The sequence below is a fragment of the Sus scrofa genome, chromosome 13 (assembly GCF_000003025.6).
Source record: "Sus scrofa isolate TJ Tabasco breed Duroc chromosome 13, Sscrofa11.1, whole genome shotgun sequence".
Classification (NCBI taxonomy): domain Eukaryota; kingdom Metazoa; phylum Chordata; class Mammalia; order Artiodactyla; family Suidae; genus Sus; species Sus scrofa.
The window spans coordinates 131,642,663-131,660,836 of NC_010455.5; the positions used below are offsets into that span (position 1 = coordinate 131,642,663).

General features: G+C 44.7%; 1 protein-coding gene across 1 annotated transcript in view; it reads right to left on the minus strand.

Annotated features, from left to right (window-relative positions):
* The window catches only part of LSG1 (large 60S subunit nuclear export GTPase 1), a 30,401-nt gene extending 19,133 nt beyond the window's left edge, over positions 1–11,268 (minus strand). The window contains 4 exon segments of the mRNA XM_021070074.1: positions 28–148; positions 4,497–4,623; positions 6,454–7,506; positions 10,648–11,268. Of these exon segments, the coding sequence (XP_020925733.1) occupies positions 28–148; positions 4,497–4,623; positions 6,454–6,552 (347 nt within the window). The 5' untranslated portion in view covers positions 6,553–7,506; positions 10,648–11,268.

An 18,174-nucleotide genomic window follows, 5' to 3' on the forward strand; every position in this document is an offset into this window, starting at 1 on the left:
TATTATGCCTATTCTTATGCAACTCACCTCCTTGGTATACACAAAAACTGTTTGTTTTCTTCGTGGAGTTTTTTAATTCTCTGGTTCTCCTCAAAAGACAGTAGTCCGGTTCTAGCTTCAGGAGGCACAAACTTAATATTAAGCTTCTCTGTTAGAGAAAAAAAAAAGTACTGTTACTTAAGAGGCATTATTGAGTGAATGTTAGTCTATACTTAGAAAACTAAAAATATGAGCACGTAAAACAATTTAAACTTTCTTGATTTGAATAGATTCTACTAGCCTTCAATAAATTATAATTTCTAAAGGAAGTTTTCTTCCAAAAAAAAAAAAAGAATATAAGGAAAGATTTTTACTAAAACTTTCAAAAGGTCAACCACTTTTTTTTTTTTTTTTTTGCTTTTTAAGGTCACACCTGTGACATATGGAAGTTCCCAGGCTTGGGGTCGAATCGGAGCTGCAGCCATAGCAATTCAGGATCTGAGCTGTGTCCATGACCCACAAGGAAGCTTACGGCCACGCCAGATCCTTTAACCCACTGAGCGAGGCCAGGGATCGAAATGGCATCCTCATAGATACTAGCTGAGTTTGTTTCCGCTGAGCCACAATGGGAACTCCTCAACCACATTTAATTACTGATTTTATAAAACTCCACATGCTAAATGCATTTCACGGAAACAGAAAGAGTAAGAGTGGGAAGGGATTATAAACATTCATTATAACCAATCTCCTCATTTTACATGTAGAGAATAACTGTAAGCCAATGGGAGTGAAGCAAAGATTCAGCAAGGAGACTTACTCCTGTTAGAACTGCTGAACTTCTACAAATGCTGTAATTTATATAAAATGTTTATGAACATCCACAACTATGCTGTATAAGACTCCAAAGGAGTAAAAAAATACTCAGTCTCTGTATGAAATACAGTGACATCTGCCCTAGGGCTCTACCCGCCCCCCCCAAGTTGCTCCAGGCTTCTCTAATGCACCACACCCAGACACCTAGTCTCCTGGGCAAGTGATTCCACTGAGACAAGCACCAGAGAAGCCAGCTAAGCTTTTTACCAAAATGCCTAGGGGAGGTCCTATTCAAAGATAACAGGACATCTTTAGCAATGTTCCTTTTATTTATTTTTTTGGCCACACTCATGGCATACAGGAGTTCCTGGACCAGGGATCCACTCTGAGCTGCAGCTGTGACCTATACCGGATCCTTAACCTGCTGCACCACAGCAGGGACTCCCAAAATGCTCCTTTTGACCTTTACGCAAAGACCAAAGTCTGCCTCTCTCATGAGATCACCAATACTGTGGTCCAGTCACCTGGAGTCCAACCTCTGTAAATGCTTCTAGCTGCCTGATCCCCTTTTACTCACCTTCACTTCTTTCCCTACTTGGGTAAAAAGCCACATGGCATATCCACTCCATCACTCTGACCAGACATCAAATTTCTTAGCCCACTGCAAGCACTCCCAAATCTCCAACCTTAGAGAAACCTGGGTATCCGTTCTCATTTCAGTAGCGATGCCTGAGTGCTGCTGGAGGTAATCACACACCAGTGCAGCTGCCTGTCTCTTAACTTTTTATGACCAACACAAGTCATAGAATGTGTGGGTTTTCCCACACCAACAACCAGTTCTTCAACTCTCCAGACACCAACTGGGTGTCCCACAATTCAATTCAATTCTATTCTTTTCTTACACTGTCAAGACACTGCCCCACTTCAGATGCTAAGTCTCTGAGTGGGTTTTTACAGAAGCCCAATTACACAGGCCTCATTGATTAAATCACTGACCACCGGTGATTAACTCCATCTCCAGGACGTCTCCTACCCCCAGAGTTTGGGGGTGGTTTTTTGAAAGTTCCAATCCTCTAATCAAAGGGCTGGTTCCTGTGGCAACCAGCACCACCCCCCCAAGAAGTTACCTAGGGGCCCCATCAGTCACCTCATTAGCATAAACTCAAGTAAGGCTGAAAGGGACTTATTGTGAATAACAAAAGATGCTCCTCTCACCCCTTCACTCAAGAAATTACAAGGGTTTTAGAAGCTCTTGAATCAAGGAACTGGACGTGAAGACCAAATATAAATGTACTTCTTATTATATCACAGTATCACACGCCTTTTGATTATCATTTTTTTTGTCTTTTTTGCTATTTCTTGGGCTGCTGCCGCGGCATATGGAGGTTCCCAGGCTAGGGGTCTAATCAGAGCTGTAGCCACCAGCCTACGCCAGAGCCACAGCAACTCGGGATCCGAGTCTGCGACCTACACCACAGCTCACAGCAACACCGGATCCTTAACCCACTGAGCAAGGGCAGGGACTGAACCCGCAACCTCATGGTTCCTAGTCGGATTCGTTAACCACTGCGCCACGATGGGAACTCCCACGCCTTTTGATTATTTGCTGAATATAAGTGAGTACTGCCTGTGTCCAACTTTTAAAAGTAAAGAGTTTCCAGTGAGCACTTAATATTTTTCATTGTTTTGCTCTCCCTTGTAAGGTCAGCTTTTCCCCATGAGAACCTGCTTAAAATCCATGGGCCATCACACTATCCAAAAAGGCACTACCTGTACACACGTATACACACACACACACACACACACACACACACACGTACAGTTGTGCCTGCAATCTGAAGGGCAGCTGAACTTGCAGCCCTCAGGTTAAGAATCCCTGTCCCTGTGTCCAGTAGGAAAGTGCGAACTGAAGGCCATAAAGGATTGAGACAAAATTCTATCACTTCTTCAGGAGAAAAGGTATGAAATTAATTTCAAGAATTTTTCTGTATTTTTAAAAGGCTATGGAAATTTTCCTTACGTTGGCATGACTGATCAAGTCATTGGCCAGTGGTGGGGCTGAAAGTCCCCACCTTCTAAATATGCTTACAGTGGTCTGAACACCAATCCCTATCCTGGAGCTATTTAAAGGTGCTCATTAGCGAACAAAAAGATGCTCCTTACTCTTCCTCACTCACTGCACCCCCTCCACCAAAGTCTGGTTTATTATAGCCCACTAACAATATTGTTCTTATTCTTTTCTCCATTCTACAACTCCTATTGCAGTTCTGGCCTGATTCTCTTGCTGGACTAGAGCAACAGTCTCCTAACTGGTCTTTCTTCCCCCAACCCATCAGTGATCTTTAAAAAAATGTTTTATACTTGCTTACATCTCTCCTTAAAAGCCCTTACTCTCCCCAGCACCTGGCCCTTGCCCTCCTCCCCAGTGTTTGTTCTTTACAGCTTGTCCCCAGGTACTTTAAACACCAGCAAGGCGAAACTTCTAACCATTTTCTGAACAAAGTAGGCTGCTGCTCAGATCCTAGCTTGAGTCCTCTGCCTGCGTGTATAACTTCCTGTGTCATCTCATCTGTCCTAACATCTACTCATCATTTAAGACTCAGCCCCGGAGTAAGTCCCAGTTTTCCTTCAGATAGAGACAAATACTAACTCCATCTTTGATGACATCATTCTCTGCTACAGACTTCTTTTAAGGCACCTAAAACAAAATTTTGCAAAAACAAAATTTGCCTTATTCAACACCATACTTGAAGTAGTCAGTACAATTCCTGAGAGTAGCTGGGGCTCAGTAAAAGCATTTTGAACAAATGAATGAACTTGCTTAACCATCTAACATTTATAATAGGAGTTCCTGCTGTGGCACAATGGCATCAGTGGCATCTCTGTAGCAGCAGGATGCAGGTTTGATCCCGGCCTGGCACAGTGGGTAAAAGGATTGGTTATTGCCACAGCTGTGGCTTGGCTTGGATCCCTGGCCTGGGAACTCCATATGCCATGGGGCAGCCAAAAAGAAAAAACAAAGGTGAAATAGAAATAGTCATTTATAATGTTATCTCTGTGCCAAGTCGTTTTCTAAGTGCTTAGAAGACACATATCAAAACAACAAAAACAACAATAAGGGAATGCAGTGACTAAAACAAATCATATGCATGGAAAAATTTACTACCATATGTTGACAAGTACTGTAAAATACTGTTCAAATTGCCTAAGTAACAGCAGCAGGTCTAGGATTTTGCTTCCAACAATGGTATCAGAAAATATTTTCTGGAAAATGCTGGTCTTGTCTAGTATAATGTTGACTGATCTCTTTCCTTAGATTCTGAGTGCTTGAACTTGATATGATGATGGATGACATGAAGACCGGGGCCTCTTTCTGGCAGCACCCATGGCATAGAAAATCTCCCCGGCCAGGGACTGAACCTGAGCCACAGCAGTGACAATGCCGAATCCTAAACTTCGAGGCCACCAGGGAACTCCCCTGGACTGTTCTTCAGAGCTATATTTTAAAACTTGGCACATTCCATACTTCCCAGTTGAGTGCAACTAGACCTTTCCACACTGTTCCTGGGATGTCTGCCTTTGGATTAAAGACAGCTCCTTTATGAGTTTAGTAGGATCCACAAAACACTTCCAAGTAGACTTCTTTTTATCTAGTCAGTAAAAACAGAAATGTGCCCTATGCCCTCAGCTATTAAAAAACTTACCAGCTACAAACTCTGTTCCTGCAAGTTCTGCAGTTGCAAGGAAGTCATCCAGGGAGCTCTGTTCAGTTACTGACTGAAGATTGAGACGACCCCAATCATAGCCATCATTGAGTTCACTTGTGTGCAACTATGAATAAAACACAGGGTGATAAATACAGCTGCTCCCTTCTGCTCCTGACATCCAAAGGCTCTAATACTCCCAAGGAACTGTTCTAGGTCTTGAGGGTGGTGTCAGCCCCCTGAGAGTCAGTACTAACAGTTAACATTTAAATGAGTACTTTCTTACCTCATAATAGTTACTTTCCATTTATTTTCTCATTTCATTTTCAAAATCTTTTGCAATAAATTTTATCTCTAGTCTACAGATAAGGAAACAGGATAAAATTCGATAAAATAACTTGCCTATAGTTGCAAGCTAGTAAGTGGTAGAGATGAGAATCTGAACCTGTATTCTCTGGTCCTGGCAACCACTGTTAGTTAAATTTTTTTGACGGAGACCCACAGCAAGAAATACATTTCACACAGTGACCCAAATACTGTGATACACTTAGTGATACAATTGTATACCATTCAGTATGGTAAAATGGAAACCAAAGAATCCTGAAACAGTTACCTTATTACATACAATACACTCTGGAATTTTCTTTAATTCTCTTCTGCAGGAAAAATCTGCCTACTTTCCACCCATTGAACTGAATTCCAAACACAAACCACAGTGTGATAAGATAAACACCATCCTAAGCTATATGCTCTGTACAGGTACAAAGAAATGAAAAAACTGAAGGTTAGAAGGTTAGGCGGTTTGTCCAAGACCAAGGAATCAACAAAAACCGGAACTAAGGATGAGAATTCATTATCGAATTTCCCATTACTTTTTAAATGGTACATTAACAAGTTGCTTCAAAATCAATTAAAATTATCCGTAATCTAAAATCGAGGAGTTCCCGGCATGGGTAAGAGGTAATGAACCTGACTAGTGTCCACGAAGATGTGGATCGTTCCCTGGCTTTGCTCAGGGGGTTAAGGATGCAGCGATGCCATGAGCTGTGCTGTAGGTCACAGATGGGGCTTGGATCCTGGCAGCTGCAGCTCTGATTGAACCCCTAGCCTGGGCACCTCCATATGCTGCAGGTGCAGCCCTAAAAAGCAAAAAAATAAAACAAGCAAAAATAAATAAACTCCAGAGTAACTCTGACTCTCTCATAAATATGCTAAAATCCAGAGCATATTGATGAGCTCTGTATGCTGTTTACTCTGCAGATTACAGATGGAAGTTAGTGTGATGTGCACGTGGATAATTAGGGGCATTTTTGACTCCCCAAAGATTCTTACTGAGAACTTAGCGAGTTCTCAAATAAGTGGGAGAATGAATGCCAAGATGACGAACACAAGTCAAGCTTCATCCCGTTTTCAAGGATCCCCAAAGTATGATCGTTCCCAGGCCCAGGGAACTATTAAGCCCGCCAAATTTTGAAGATAGATCGTTCATCTATGAGTGAAGCCCCTAGGGAATAAAAGGGGCGAAGCAGTTATTTTGTACTTCTGGCACCAACCAGCAGCTCTTGCAGGGTCAATTCTTTGAACAAATGAATACAAAAAGCAGTTTTTGCGACTTTTCTGTGCAGGCTTCCAAAGTTTACAGGGCAAAAACCAAACTCTTACCCTGGCATTCAAGATCTCACTCCAACCTCATCACACTAGACGCCACCTCTGGTGCCTAGCTACTACGGCCTGGTCGACTCTAAGGGACTTGAGTATTTGCGCATTTTGGTAGCCGCTGGGGCAGAGGGGGGCGTTTACCTGAAGTTACCGGAGGACGACAGTACTCATCCTTCAAAACAGTACTTTGGCGTTTCCTCTGGAAAATTACACTGTGACCTCTGACCCCAAGCTTCGCAGGGTTCACACTCTCATAACTAGACAGAAAGACTAAAAAAGATGGCAGGGTCCGTCTTACCCAGGCGTCGGTGTGACGATGGCTACGGCTCCGCTGAACTTGCTGACGGATAAGGGCCCGGCCGAGGGACCCAGCATCTGGCGCTCTCCTCCGACCCATTAGAGCGCAGCCGGGACGCCAACCTTCTTTGCCGGACCCACGCCTGGTTTTTTCGGTATTTAGGTGCGCGATCTCCGGAAGTGATGTATGAGCGAGCCCAAGTAATTAAGGCCCGAAGTTGAAGGGAAACATAATAATTTGTCTCAAATTGCCACTTATTTACCACTATGACAGAAAAAAATATAAAGTGGTCTTGGGACTTAAATTTCTATGTATATTCCTACCAATATCTCATATTTTGATACGTTGATTAAATCAAAAGGATGGTACCTTCCAAGTTTGTGCGTCGGTCTTTAGTGTCCGGTGTGAAACTAGGAGACGTGGAAAAAAGCGGCCGTTCATATTCGCGGTACTAGCTCCGCCTCCCGGCTGTTTCGTCAAAGGAGGAGGGGACCCGGGTGAAGGGTCCCCCCGCTGCGCTAGGGGGCGTTGCTTCCTGGCGCTAGATTTCTGTCCGTGTTCTAAGGTGTGGCCTCGCCGCCTTCACGCCCAGCAACTAAATAGCTTTTTGTTTACTTAGCTTTTCTGAACCGCGATTTGGAGAGAAGAGTCCCTGCCCGGATGGGAGTTCAGAATGGAAAGAGCTTGTCAAAGTTGCAAGGAAAGCCAAAGGGATTTGACCTAAATGCTTTTTTCAAGTAACTTTTTAAAAAAGTTTAAAAGTTAAACCTAGAATTGTATTTAAATTTTCCTGTAAATTAATATAAAGTGAAAACTGTGGCTGGGTTCCACTCTTTGCCACCTGACTTTTGTTCCTCATTTTATCGTTAGGTTTCCCTATGATGAGAATATAAAAAGTCCGGTTAGAGATGTGTGGGTGCTGGGCATTTAGTTCCATCCTCATCAATCAAAATTACCTCAATGTTGTGATGCTCAGAGACGAAGAAGCTTGGCAAGCCAGGGAAAATATTCGGGGTCAGGCATCAAACCCAAGTCTCATTATTTTATTCATTCCTGGGGAAAGGGGAGAACGAGGGCTGTTAGCAAGAATTTTAGAGGCCAGTTCTTCTCAAACTTTGATGTGCATGTGAAGCCCCCTTGGGATCTTATTAGTGCCGGTTCTGATTGATAAGGTCTAGGGTGGGGCGGGCACTCTACTCTTTAAGGTGATGCTGATGATGCTGGTCTGGTGGAAGGCCACTCTGAATAGCAAGAGAAGCCCACTTCCTTCTGGTGCAGATGAAAGCCCTGAAGTGGACTGGGTAAAGTCAGTCCCAGCAAGTTTGGGTCAGACAGAGCTGGGACAACATTCTCCCCTCATCTCTGCATCCTTGCTAAGCCCCACTGTATGCTACCCCTCACTAATGACTTCTGCTGAATTGGAGTGAACTCTGAGAAACCCCCAAAGGACTGTCGACAGTTCATGTAGCAGTTGGCAAGGCTTTGGGAAGGCAGTGCTCGCAGGTGAGAGAAGAAATGCATCAAAACATGGTTTCTCCCATTTCCCAACCTAGGAACAGTATATCTTTAAAAAACCTGAATGTAATCTCCACAAGTAAGATACGGAGAAGACCCATGGAAGAGAATTAGCAATTTCTGTCATTGTCTTGGAATTAAGTATTTAAACATAAAACTAACTCATAAAGTAAGATTCAATGCATTGTATAGTCTAGTCATAATAATAATAATAATATATGATATAAAGACCCCTGCTCTCTCCTTCTTAGATGTCAGTCAGAAACTTATGACTTAGCTTTCATTTCCTTTTCCAGATTTTGTCACCTTCAGAGACTTAGGGAAAAAAAAAAACACGCTTTGGGCTTCTGTTGTTATTCTTACTGTGGGCTCCAAAAAATCTTGACCAAAGTTATAATTTAATCAAGACAGATGGGGTCAAAAAGACACTGACATTGTAAAATTAAAATAGCAGCTACGGGAGTTCTCATTGTGGCCCAGTGGAAACGAATCCAACTAGTATCTGTTAAGATGCTGGTTCAATCCCTGGCCTCCCTCAGTGGGTTGGGGATCTGGTGTTGCCATGACCTGTGGTGTAGGTTGCAGATTGGATCTGACATTGCTGTGGTGTGGTATATAGGCTGGCAGCTGTAGCTCCAATGCGATCCCTAGCCTGGGAACTTCTACATGCCGCATGTGCGGCCCTAAAAGGAAAAAAAAAAAAGTAGCCATGGAGTTCCCATTGTGACTCAGTGGGTTAAGAAGCCAACTAGTATCCATAAGGATGTGGGTTTCATCCCTGGCCTTGCTCAGTGGGTTAAAGGATCTGGCGTTGCCGAGAGCTGTGGTGTAGGTCGCAGAAGCGGCTCAGGTCTGATGTTGCTGTGGCTGTGGTGTAAGCCTGTGGCTGCAGCTCCAATTTCACTCCTAGCCCAGGAACTTCCACGTGCCACAGGTGAGGCCATTAAAAAAAAAAATAATAACAGACACTAGTCTTTTAGTGTCTAAAAGTTATTAGTGTCACAAATAAGTAAGGCATAAATAATTCTATTTCCCTCGAGATGCTCCTCAAATCTACCACTGAAAAAGAACTAAGTCTCAGTTTTCTTATCTGATTAATGGGCACAATAATAATTCCTGTCCTGCAGAGGTAGCAAATGAGCTAATGTTGCAAGGTCATTGCTTAGTATTTTATGGCGGTACCTATGTTCATAACTGAACAATTTTTCCCCAACAACAAGACAATGCAGATGAGAATCAGATGTATAGCTGGTCCATGTAGAGGGATTATGAGGCTAGTTCAGTGAGAAGGGCAAGGAAGAGGGGAATTGAAGGTGCTGATGAGACAAGATCATGGGATCCAGATTCAGAGGAAAAAAGTGTGATGAAGAGGGGAGTGATGATGGTGGTGATGAAGGGTGGGGAAGGTGTTGGCTGGTGCCTGAGTGAGGGGGTTGCAAAGATGAATCATCCTGGTCCCTGCCCTCTGACTCCAGAAGCAATCCCGCCCACACGAGTCAGGGAGCAGCACAGCTCAGCCAAACACCCCTCATTACTTTGTCATGACAGTGGAAATACTTGTGTCTGGAGGACTGGTCAGATCCTCCCAGTTCCCCACGTAGCTGAGACCTTCTGTCGAAGCCAAGGGTCTCGGAAGAGCTGACCCCTGGAAGAAGTTGCATTGATTTGGGGATTGGAAGCCTTGTATTCAATTTCCAAATAGCAACACAGAGTTTTCCTCATTCATGAAGTTGCATAATGCTTGATTTATTGTGATTCAACAAATGTAGTTCCAAGCTCCCCCAAACCCACACCCAGGCACAAAAATTGGAAGGGTTTTCTGCTGTCCAACTCAATACTGTTGTGCCTCCGGGCTCCACATCTCTCCAGGGAGGGAGAGGCGTGAGTGGGTGGGTTTCTCTTTACCCCTTGGCCAACAATGTGTCAGTGGCAGAAAAATGGTTTCAAAGCAAGCTTGTAGCCCTGCCCCTCCCTCTCTCCCATTCTCAACACCACCTTCCACCACAAGGCCATTAAAGCAGTTTGCATAAGGCCGAGAGTTGTGAAAATAGAAGTCTGGCAGTCTCTGTGGAATCATTGAATCAATAGGGAAACTCCCTTCAACTATCTGCGATTCTCAATTTATCCCTGTTGAAAACAGGTCAATTCTCACACATGAGTGAGTTGCAATAGTTCAGCAGCCCTTTATTTGTGGTTATTGTAAATAATTGAGTCATTTCAATCAAACATCGATTGCCTGCTTGTGCAAGCCATTGTGTGTGCAATGAAATGTGTACAAGATCTCTTGCTTTGGTGGCCACAAGTTCTTACGTATACTGTATCTGAACCTATGAATTTTTTTCCCAATTCTTATAGTTATATGTGAAATATCTGGGTCTTTTATTTACAGAGGACTTTGCAATTATTTTTTCCCCTCACAACAGTAAAGTGAGAAGCAGCACTGCCATTTTTTTCTGAACTTTTAGTTGTAGACATTGAGACCTTATAAAGTTCAGTGAAGTAATACAAAGTAAAGAAGTTTCTAAGTAGAATTAGTAATCACCAGCTCTAGAGTCTGCAGATGAAAAATGCTAGGTTTCTCCTATTCAGCCATCCTTCCATCCATCCATCCATCCATTCATTCATCACTAGGCTCTGGGAATTCTGCATTAGACAAACTCCCTGCCCCCATGAGCTTACCTTTTGATGGTGATCAGCCAGACAGAGGAACTCAGCAGCTCTGATTCCACCCCTAGCCTGGGAAAACACAAAATAAAAAGAGAGTATCTGCTGTTTTAAGCCACACCTGCTTATGGTCAATTATTATGGCAGCCCTAGAAATCCAACACAGCTTCCTATGGTCTTAGAACTGGAGGGGGATTTGCTCAGCTCACAAGCAGGAAGGTGAGGGCCCAGAAAGAGGTAGCATCTTGCCCTGGGGCCCTCAGTGAGTCAGAGCTGGGACGTGGGTGTCTGAACTCTGGCTCTGATCACGGCAGGTACCTACTCCAATGCCCCAAGTGACTCGCCCAGCTTGTGTGATGCCTCTACCTGCTATTCAAGGTCTTCCAGAGTTAGGCCCTGGCCTGACTCAACACAAAGTGCATAGGCTTTGGAGAGATTAGGTAGATTTATTTTCTTTCTTTCTTTTTAAAGAACTGACGTATAGTTGATACATTATATTGTAGTAGTTCAGGTGTCCAGCATAGTGATCCAGTATTTTTGCAGATTATACTCCATTATAAGTTATTACAAAAAAATGGCTGTAATTCCTTGTGCCAAACAGTCTATTCTTTTTTTTCAGCCTTGTCCCTGGCATGCAGAAGCTCCCAGACCAGGGATCAAACCCGCACCACAGCAATGACAATACTGAGTCCTTAACTAATAGGCCAACAAGCAACTGCCTCATACAGTATATTCTCATTGCTTATCTCTTTTTTAATCTTTTTTTTTTTTTGTCTTTTTAACTTTTCTAGGGCCGCTTCCCTCGGCATATAGAGGTTCCCAGGCTAGGGGTCTAATTGGAGCTGTAGCCGCCGGCCTATACCACAGCTACGGCAACGCTGGATCCGAGCTGCGTCTGCGACCTACACCACAGCTCATGGCAAAGCCAGAGCCTTAACCCACTGAGCAAGGCCAGGGACCGAACCTGCAACCTCATGGTTCCTAGTCAGATTCGTTAACCACTGCACCACGACGAGAACTCCTTTTTTTTTAGTTTGTAGTTTGTATCTGTTAATCCCACACCCCTAATTTGTTCCTCTGCCCTTTCCTCTCTGCTACTTTTATTTTCTGTGAGTCTGTTTCTCTTTTGGATATGCATTCATTTATCTTATGTTTTAGATTCTACATATAGGTGATATCATACAGGTTTCTTAACTCCCCCAAGCCTCACTCAGTGCTTTCCCTCTTCTGTAAAATGAAGGGGCTGTCATGGACCTCCCAACACTCTCAAGAGAGTGAAACATCTGGATGGATCTGAAGCATCAGTGCAGTGACTACGTGTAGTAGGTTCTCGATATGCTCGAGTTCCCTGCTTTTGCCCCGTCTTAGCGTTCGACGCTAATACCATCCACATGAACCCTGAACCCTTTCCTCCCTCTGGACTTTTCGCTCCTGCCTCTGTCCAGAACAACCTGCCCATCCCTCAGTGAAGCCTGCAGCCCACCCTCTCCATGAAGAGGGCCCCGGTCTCTCACTGTTTGGAATATTCTTTTCCCCGCTGAACTCCCAGAGCACTTTGTGTTTAGCTCAGCCCTCCACCATCTCAGATCAAACGTATTTGCACCGATGTTCCATCCCCTGCAACATACCAGAACTCATCTCTGAATCAATGAATACTGGATTGTAACCTCCTTAGGGATGAGAATGTGTGCCTCCCCTCGGCATTCAGTGAGGAGAGGCCAGCGAAGTTAATATCTGTGATTGAAGAGCTGTTCCTCTGCCAGCGCATTTGCACAGCCCAGCTAAGATGTGACAGGCCCACATGCCCAGAGACAAGTTCAAAACCAAGAGACAAACTAAAACACCAATTGTGTAATATCCTCTCTGCCCCCACTTTGAAAATTTCCAAGGATTTATGACACACCTTCATTGTACTTGTACTTCTTTTGCGATCTCCTGAGACGTAAGAACTGCGACATCTCATCATTTTAGACGTGAAAATCCCAGTGAGGGTGAGGGTCACAGGGCAGAGCAGAGGAGCCCAGTGGGCCACCAGACTTCCATGGATTTGAGCGAGAGCTCCATCTCGGGGGAGACCACAGAACCACTGTGTGGATTGCGTCAGAGCCATGCTGGTCTTGAATGTCTTTGGTGGCGTGAAGGCCAATAGCAAGGGGCCTTTTTATTAAGGGGCTCAGTGAGTGGCAGCTCAGTGCATCACAGGGAGACATGTGTTTGGCTGATGAGGGCAGCTTCTGCCCCATCTACTATTGAACCCGTGAGCCCCCAGACGCAGCCCTTCATGGAAGGGAGAGCGTGCAGAATATGTGTGCCTCACATGTATGTGCTGAAAGGCCTCTGGCGTTATGTTTAGTTGAAGGCCCTTTCCTGAATTGAGATTCAGGCCACATGGGTCCTAACCTTGGCCAGTAAGTAACTGTAAGGCTGGCACCTATACTCTCAGGGCGTCAGTCTTCTGTCTGTAAAACCAGGCGGTTGACTGGTTTATCTTGAAGGGCCCATCCAGTTCTGACCGTCTGTGCTTATGACAGTCCAATTGCTGTGAAAATAAACACATGGTTTATGTCCATTCCATACACAGTTATACTGACTTGGGGGCAAGCCTTGGGCTAGGATCTGGGGACAGAAAGATGAATTAAACACTGTTACTTCTGTCAAGGAGCTCCTGATCTACTGAGGGAGGCAGAGAGTTAAAGACAGCAATATTGCAAGCGGGTGAGCATGGAGGAGAGGTACCCATGAGGGGGCATGGAGAAGGAGTTACAGATCCCAGAACATTTTCCTAGAGAGGATGGGACCTGAGCTGGCTCTTTAAAAATGAGGCAGGGTCAGCCAGGGGACATAGTAGGAGGAGCCATGGGACATAAGCAATGACAGGAGGACAAGACACCGTCCCATGAACATGGGAGAAGCATAAACTATTCTCCATCACTGAGCATAAACTACAAGGTCAAGAGAGGTGACAAATGGGCTGCAGGGGAGGGCAGGTGCCAGACCTGAACACTCTCATGTGTTATGCTGAAGAGCTGGGACTGTAACCTGTGGTTACAGGGAAGCTGGTGCATGGTTATAGTGGGAAGAAGTACAAGGTCAGATTTGTGGTTAGGTGGCGACAGAGTGAAGGATGAATTTGAGGGGGGCAGGCAGAGAGAGAATTTTGAGGCTGGAGTAAAAAGGCAGGAACAGGCGCAGATGCAGCTAAATGACTGGGTTAATTGCGGTTGCAGTTGGCATACAGTTAATGTTACTCTAATTGCCTTAGGTTTTTTTTTTTTCCTTTTGGAAGCAGCAGGTCCTCTACTCGGTGGTTCTGACGGGGAGTGCATGGCTTCGGAAAGTGGTGAAGTTTCAGGGTACTCATTGAGAGAAGAGGCAGGAGGAATGGACAGCCGGATGGGAGGTGTTTTGCTGCTATAACAAATTACCACAATTTTGGCTTAAATCAATGTTAATGTACAATTTCTGCTGGTTACAAGTCCAACATAGGTCGGGAGTTCCTGTTGTGGTGCAGCGGAAATGAACCCAACTAGAAACCATAAGGTTGAGGGTTCAATCCCTGGCCTCGCTCAGTGGGTTAAGGATCTGTCGTTGCCGTGAGCTGTGGTCATAGATGCAGCACAGATCCTGCGTTGCTGTGGCTGTGGTGTACATTGTCGGCTACAGCTCTGATTTGACCCCTAGCCTTGGAACCTCCATATGCCATGCGTGTGGCCCTAAAAAGACAAAAGACAAAAAAAAAAAAAAAAAAAAAAGTCCAACATAGATCTCACAGAGCCTCTTTTCTGGAAACTCTAGGGGAGAATTTGTCCTTGCTTTTCCCACTTTCTAGAGGCCGCCTGCGTCCTTTGGACAATGGCCCCTTTTTCCAGCTTCAGAGCCAGGGAGGGAGAGTTGAGTCCTTCTCATATCACATCACTCTGACCCTCTCTTCTGCCTCCTTTCATTTTTAAGGAAAAATAGAGCTGAGATGCATATAACATAAATTAACTCTGTAAAGGGAATAATTAAGTGGGATTTAGTATACTCACAATAGTGCAACCACTACCTCCATCTAGTTCCAAAACATTATCATTACCCCAAAAGCAAACCCCATAGTCACTTGCTCCTATTCCTTCATCACTCCAGCCCTTGACAACCACCAGTTTGTCTTCTGTGATTATGGATGCACCATGCTGCATCGTTCATGTAAATGGACTCATTTAGTTTGTGTCTTCTTTCACACAGCATAATGTTTTTGAGGTTTCCACTTTCACTTTTTTTTGGGGGGGGTCTATTTAGGGCTGCACGCATAGCATATGGAGGTTCCCAGGCTAGGGGTTGAATCGGAGCTGCAGCTGCCAGCCTATACCACAGCCACAGCAACTCAGGATCCAAGCCACAGCTGCGACCTATACCACAGCTCACAGCAATGCCGGATCCTTAACCCACTGAGCAAGGCCAAGGATGGAACCTGCATCCTCATGGATGCTAGTCAAATTCCTTTCTACTGAGCCACAATGGGAACTCCACTCCACTTTCACTTTTAAGGACCCTGGTGATTACAATGAGCCCATCTGGATAATTCAGGATATTTCCCCCTTTTAAGGTTAGCAGTTTAGCAACTTAATTTCATCTACAATCTTCCTTCCCCTTTGCTATGTACTGTAACATAGGCACAGGTTCTGGGGATTAGGGCATTGACATCTTTCTAGGGGTCATTATTCTACCTTCTATAGGACAGGTCAGAATGTGTTGAGGCACTGCCTGAACAGCTAAGGGCTTCTACTCAGCACTTCAGCTGCAGAAGCAGAGCAGAGAGAATGTGGTAGTGGTCCAGGGATAGGGTGGATGTGGCGCACAGAAACTGCGGACCTGATGCTCATGGGAGGAAGGCAAGGATAAGAGGCTGGGAAGGAGGTGATTGTTATCGGGGGTGGAAAATGAAGTGGGCTAGTGCAGGGGTTCCCAAATTTTAGCATCTATTAAATCATGTATACTCCCAGCACCCAAAGCTAGAAATTCCGATGTAGGGTTGGGATCCAGGGATTGGCCCAGGGAATTCTGATGGGCTACAGAATGGTGGGTGAGTCTGCTCTGAGGAATGCTGATGTACATCCTGGAGGTCCTTTTTTAAAATTAGTTTTTTTTTAATTTTTTATTTTTTGGCTCTGGTATGCAGTGGCTTGATGTGGGATCTTAGTTCCCAGACCAGGGACTGAACCACGGCTGCAACAGTGAAAACACTGACCACGAGGGACCACCCTGGAGGTCTCAAGGGGGTTAAATAACTGATGTGGGAGGAGTCAGGAATGAAGAGGGCTGGAAGAATAAGAGGCTGTGATCACATGTGGAATTTCAAAGTTGGAGAAATCTTGAACCCACTGGAGTCATCTCACCATGGGGCCTTCACGCTAGCTCTTTGCCTAACACAAAGCTGTCCATATGTAGCAGCTACATTAAAGAAGTAAAAGGAAACAGGCAAATTTAATTTTAATACTGTATGTATTTACTCAATACAGCCAAAATATTCTCATTCAATATATATTTATGACAAACTTATGGAGATAGTCTATATTCTTTTTATCTTACTAAGTCTTTAAAATCCAGGAGTTCCCTGATGGCTCAGTGGGTTAAGGATCTGGTGTTGTCACTGCTGTGGCTTGGGTCACTGCGGTGGTGTGGCTTTGATCCCTGGCCAGAGAATTTCCACATGCTGTGGGAGTGGCCAGTAAATAAATAAATACTTTCTTCTTCTTCAAAAAAAAAATCCCAGCATGTATTTCATGCTTGTATCACATGTCAGTATGGACCAAGTACAATATTGGCCAGCATAGGTGGGTGGAAAGTTCTCTGTCTGTATCTTTGCCCAGCTGGCTCCATCTCATCCAGGTCTCTGCCCAGAGATGGCTTCTCTGTCTAAACCAGCTACTTTCCACTCCTAATATTGCTTTCTTTTCTTTAGACACTTGCCAGTAACTGATATTTTATTAGTTATTTGTCTGTTTATTATCTACCTCCTCATAGGATATAAATCCCATGAGGGCCAAGACTTGTCTGTCTGCTTTGGTGCAGTATCCACAGCAACTACATCACATCTGCCACAGATGCTCAACAAATATTTGTTGAATGACTGTCTTTTTTTTTTTTTTTTTTTTTTTTTTTGCCTTTTCTAGGGCCACTCCTGCAGCATATGGAAGTTCCCAGGCTAGGGGGTTGAATTGGAGCTGCAGCCGCCGGCCTATGCCACAGCCACAGCAACGCAGGATCCGAACCATGTCTTCTACCTACACCACAGCTCACCTCGACGTCGGATCCTTAACCCACTGAGCAAGGCCAGGGATTGAACCCGCAACCTCATGGTTCCTAGTTGGATTCGTTAACCACTGCACCATGACGGGAACTCCATGACTTTGGAGATTCCAGATATGTCATTTGCCCTCTCTGAAGTCAATGTTCATTCAGTGGGACATAGCAGGAGGGGGACCAAGAGGAAGTGTTCTGGGAGAAATAAGGTGGGAGAAAGCCAGCCTGAAAGTCTCCTGCGAGTTAAAAGGCCAGCTCTTGCATGTTACTTAGAGGCTGGATTTCTTTCCAGCTGTGGCTTGACTGCATTTTTAAACTGCTCCCTTATCTGATTCTGTGAGAAACCATCTCACCAAGGGTCACTTCTGCCTGGCGCCAGTAGATGGCGCAGTGTCATAAAACAAGGGCAGTCTTCAGTCCCATGCAGTTTCTAAGCCTTTTCCAGCAGGCTTTGCTGAGGTCTATTCTGGAACTGCTTTGTGTCTCAGATCTGCACAGAGTGTGACTCACGTGCTGGAATGTCCACATTTGCCTGGAACTTTTCTGTCCTCCAGAGGTTGAAAACGTTCTTATTAAGAAGGTAGTCCAATAACACCTCTGCAGGCCTGTACCTCTGGGACTGACACTCTGGCTGCCATTGGAAAGCTCTGTCGATCATTGGAGTCCTCCCTGGCGCGGTGGTCCACTGGTTTCCCTGTTACCTCATGAAGCCCAAGGAGGTGCTTCTTGCAGAGGCTGAGACCAGCCTTAGCTCCCACCCCTGGTTCCTCATCTTGTCTCCAAACCCTTCTGACCTTGGACCTCTGGGTAATTTGGAAATGCTAACTGCTTGAACATGATGTTTGTGTTAATAGAGTTCAGGCACTTAGACTACGGACCAGCTAAAGGTCACTTAGCACAGGTTCATTTGGTGTTTTTTATTGGAATTTTTTGTTTGGAGCACATGCCATCTACTTCATTGCCCCTGCAAGATATTCCAGAAATGCAAGTAGAAGAGAAATTCACTTGGGTTTCAATGGCTTATTAGAGTCCTAACCAGCTCATTCCAACACCCTGCCTCCATTAACCCTCAGTGCAGCTCAGGAGCAAAGCATTATAGCTCTGGTCTAATGACACTTTGGGGCCAGTCAGCCATGAAAAGGCCAGTCCTTCCCTCAGGGACTAGGAGGGCCCCAAATGCATGAATAGGAGACTTTCTTGTTTGATCAGGAAATTTTCTTCTTTCATTGTCGCAATCATTAAACACCACCCTAACCTGCA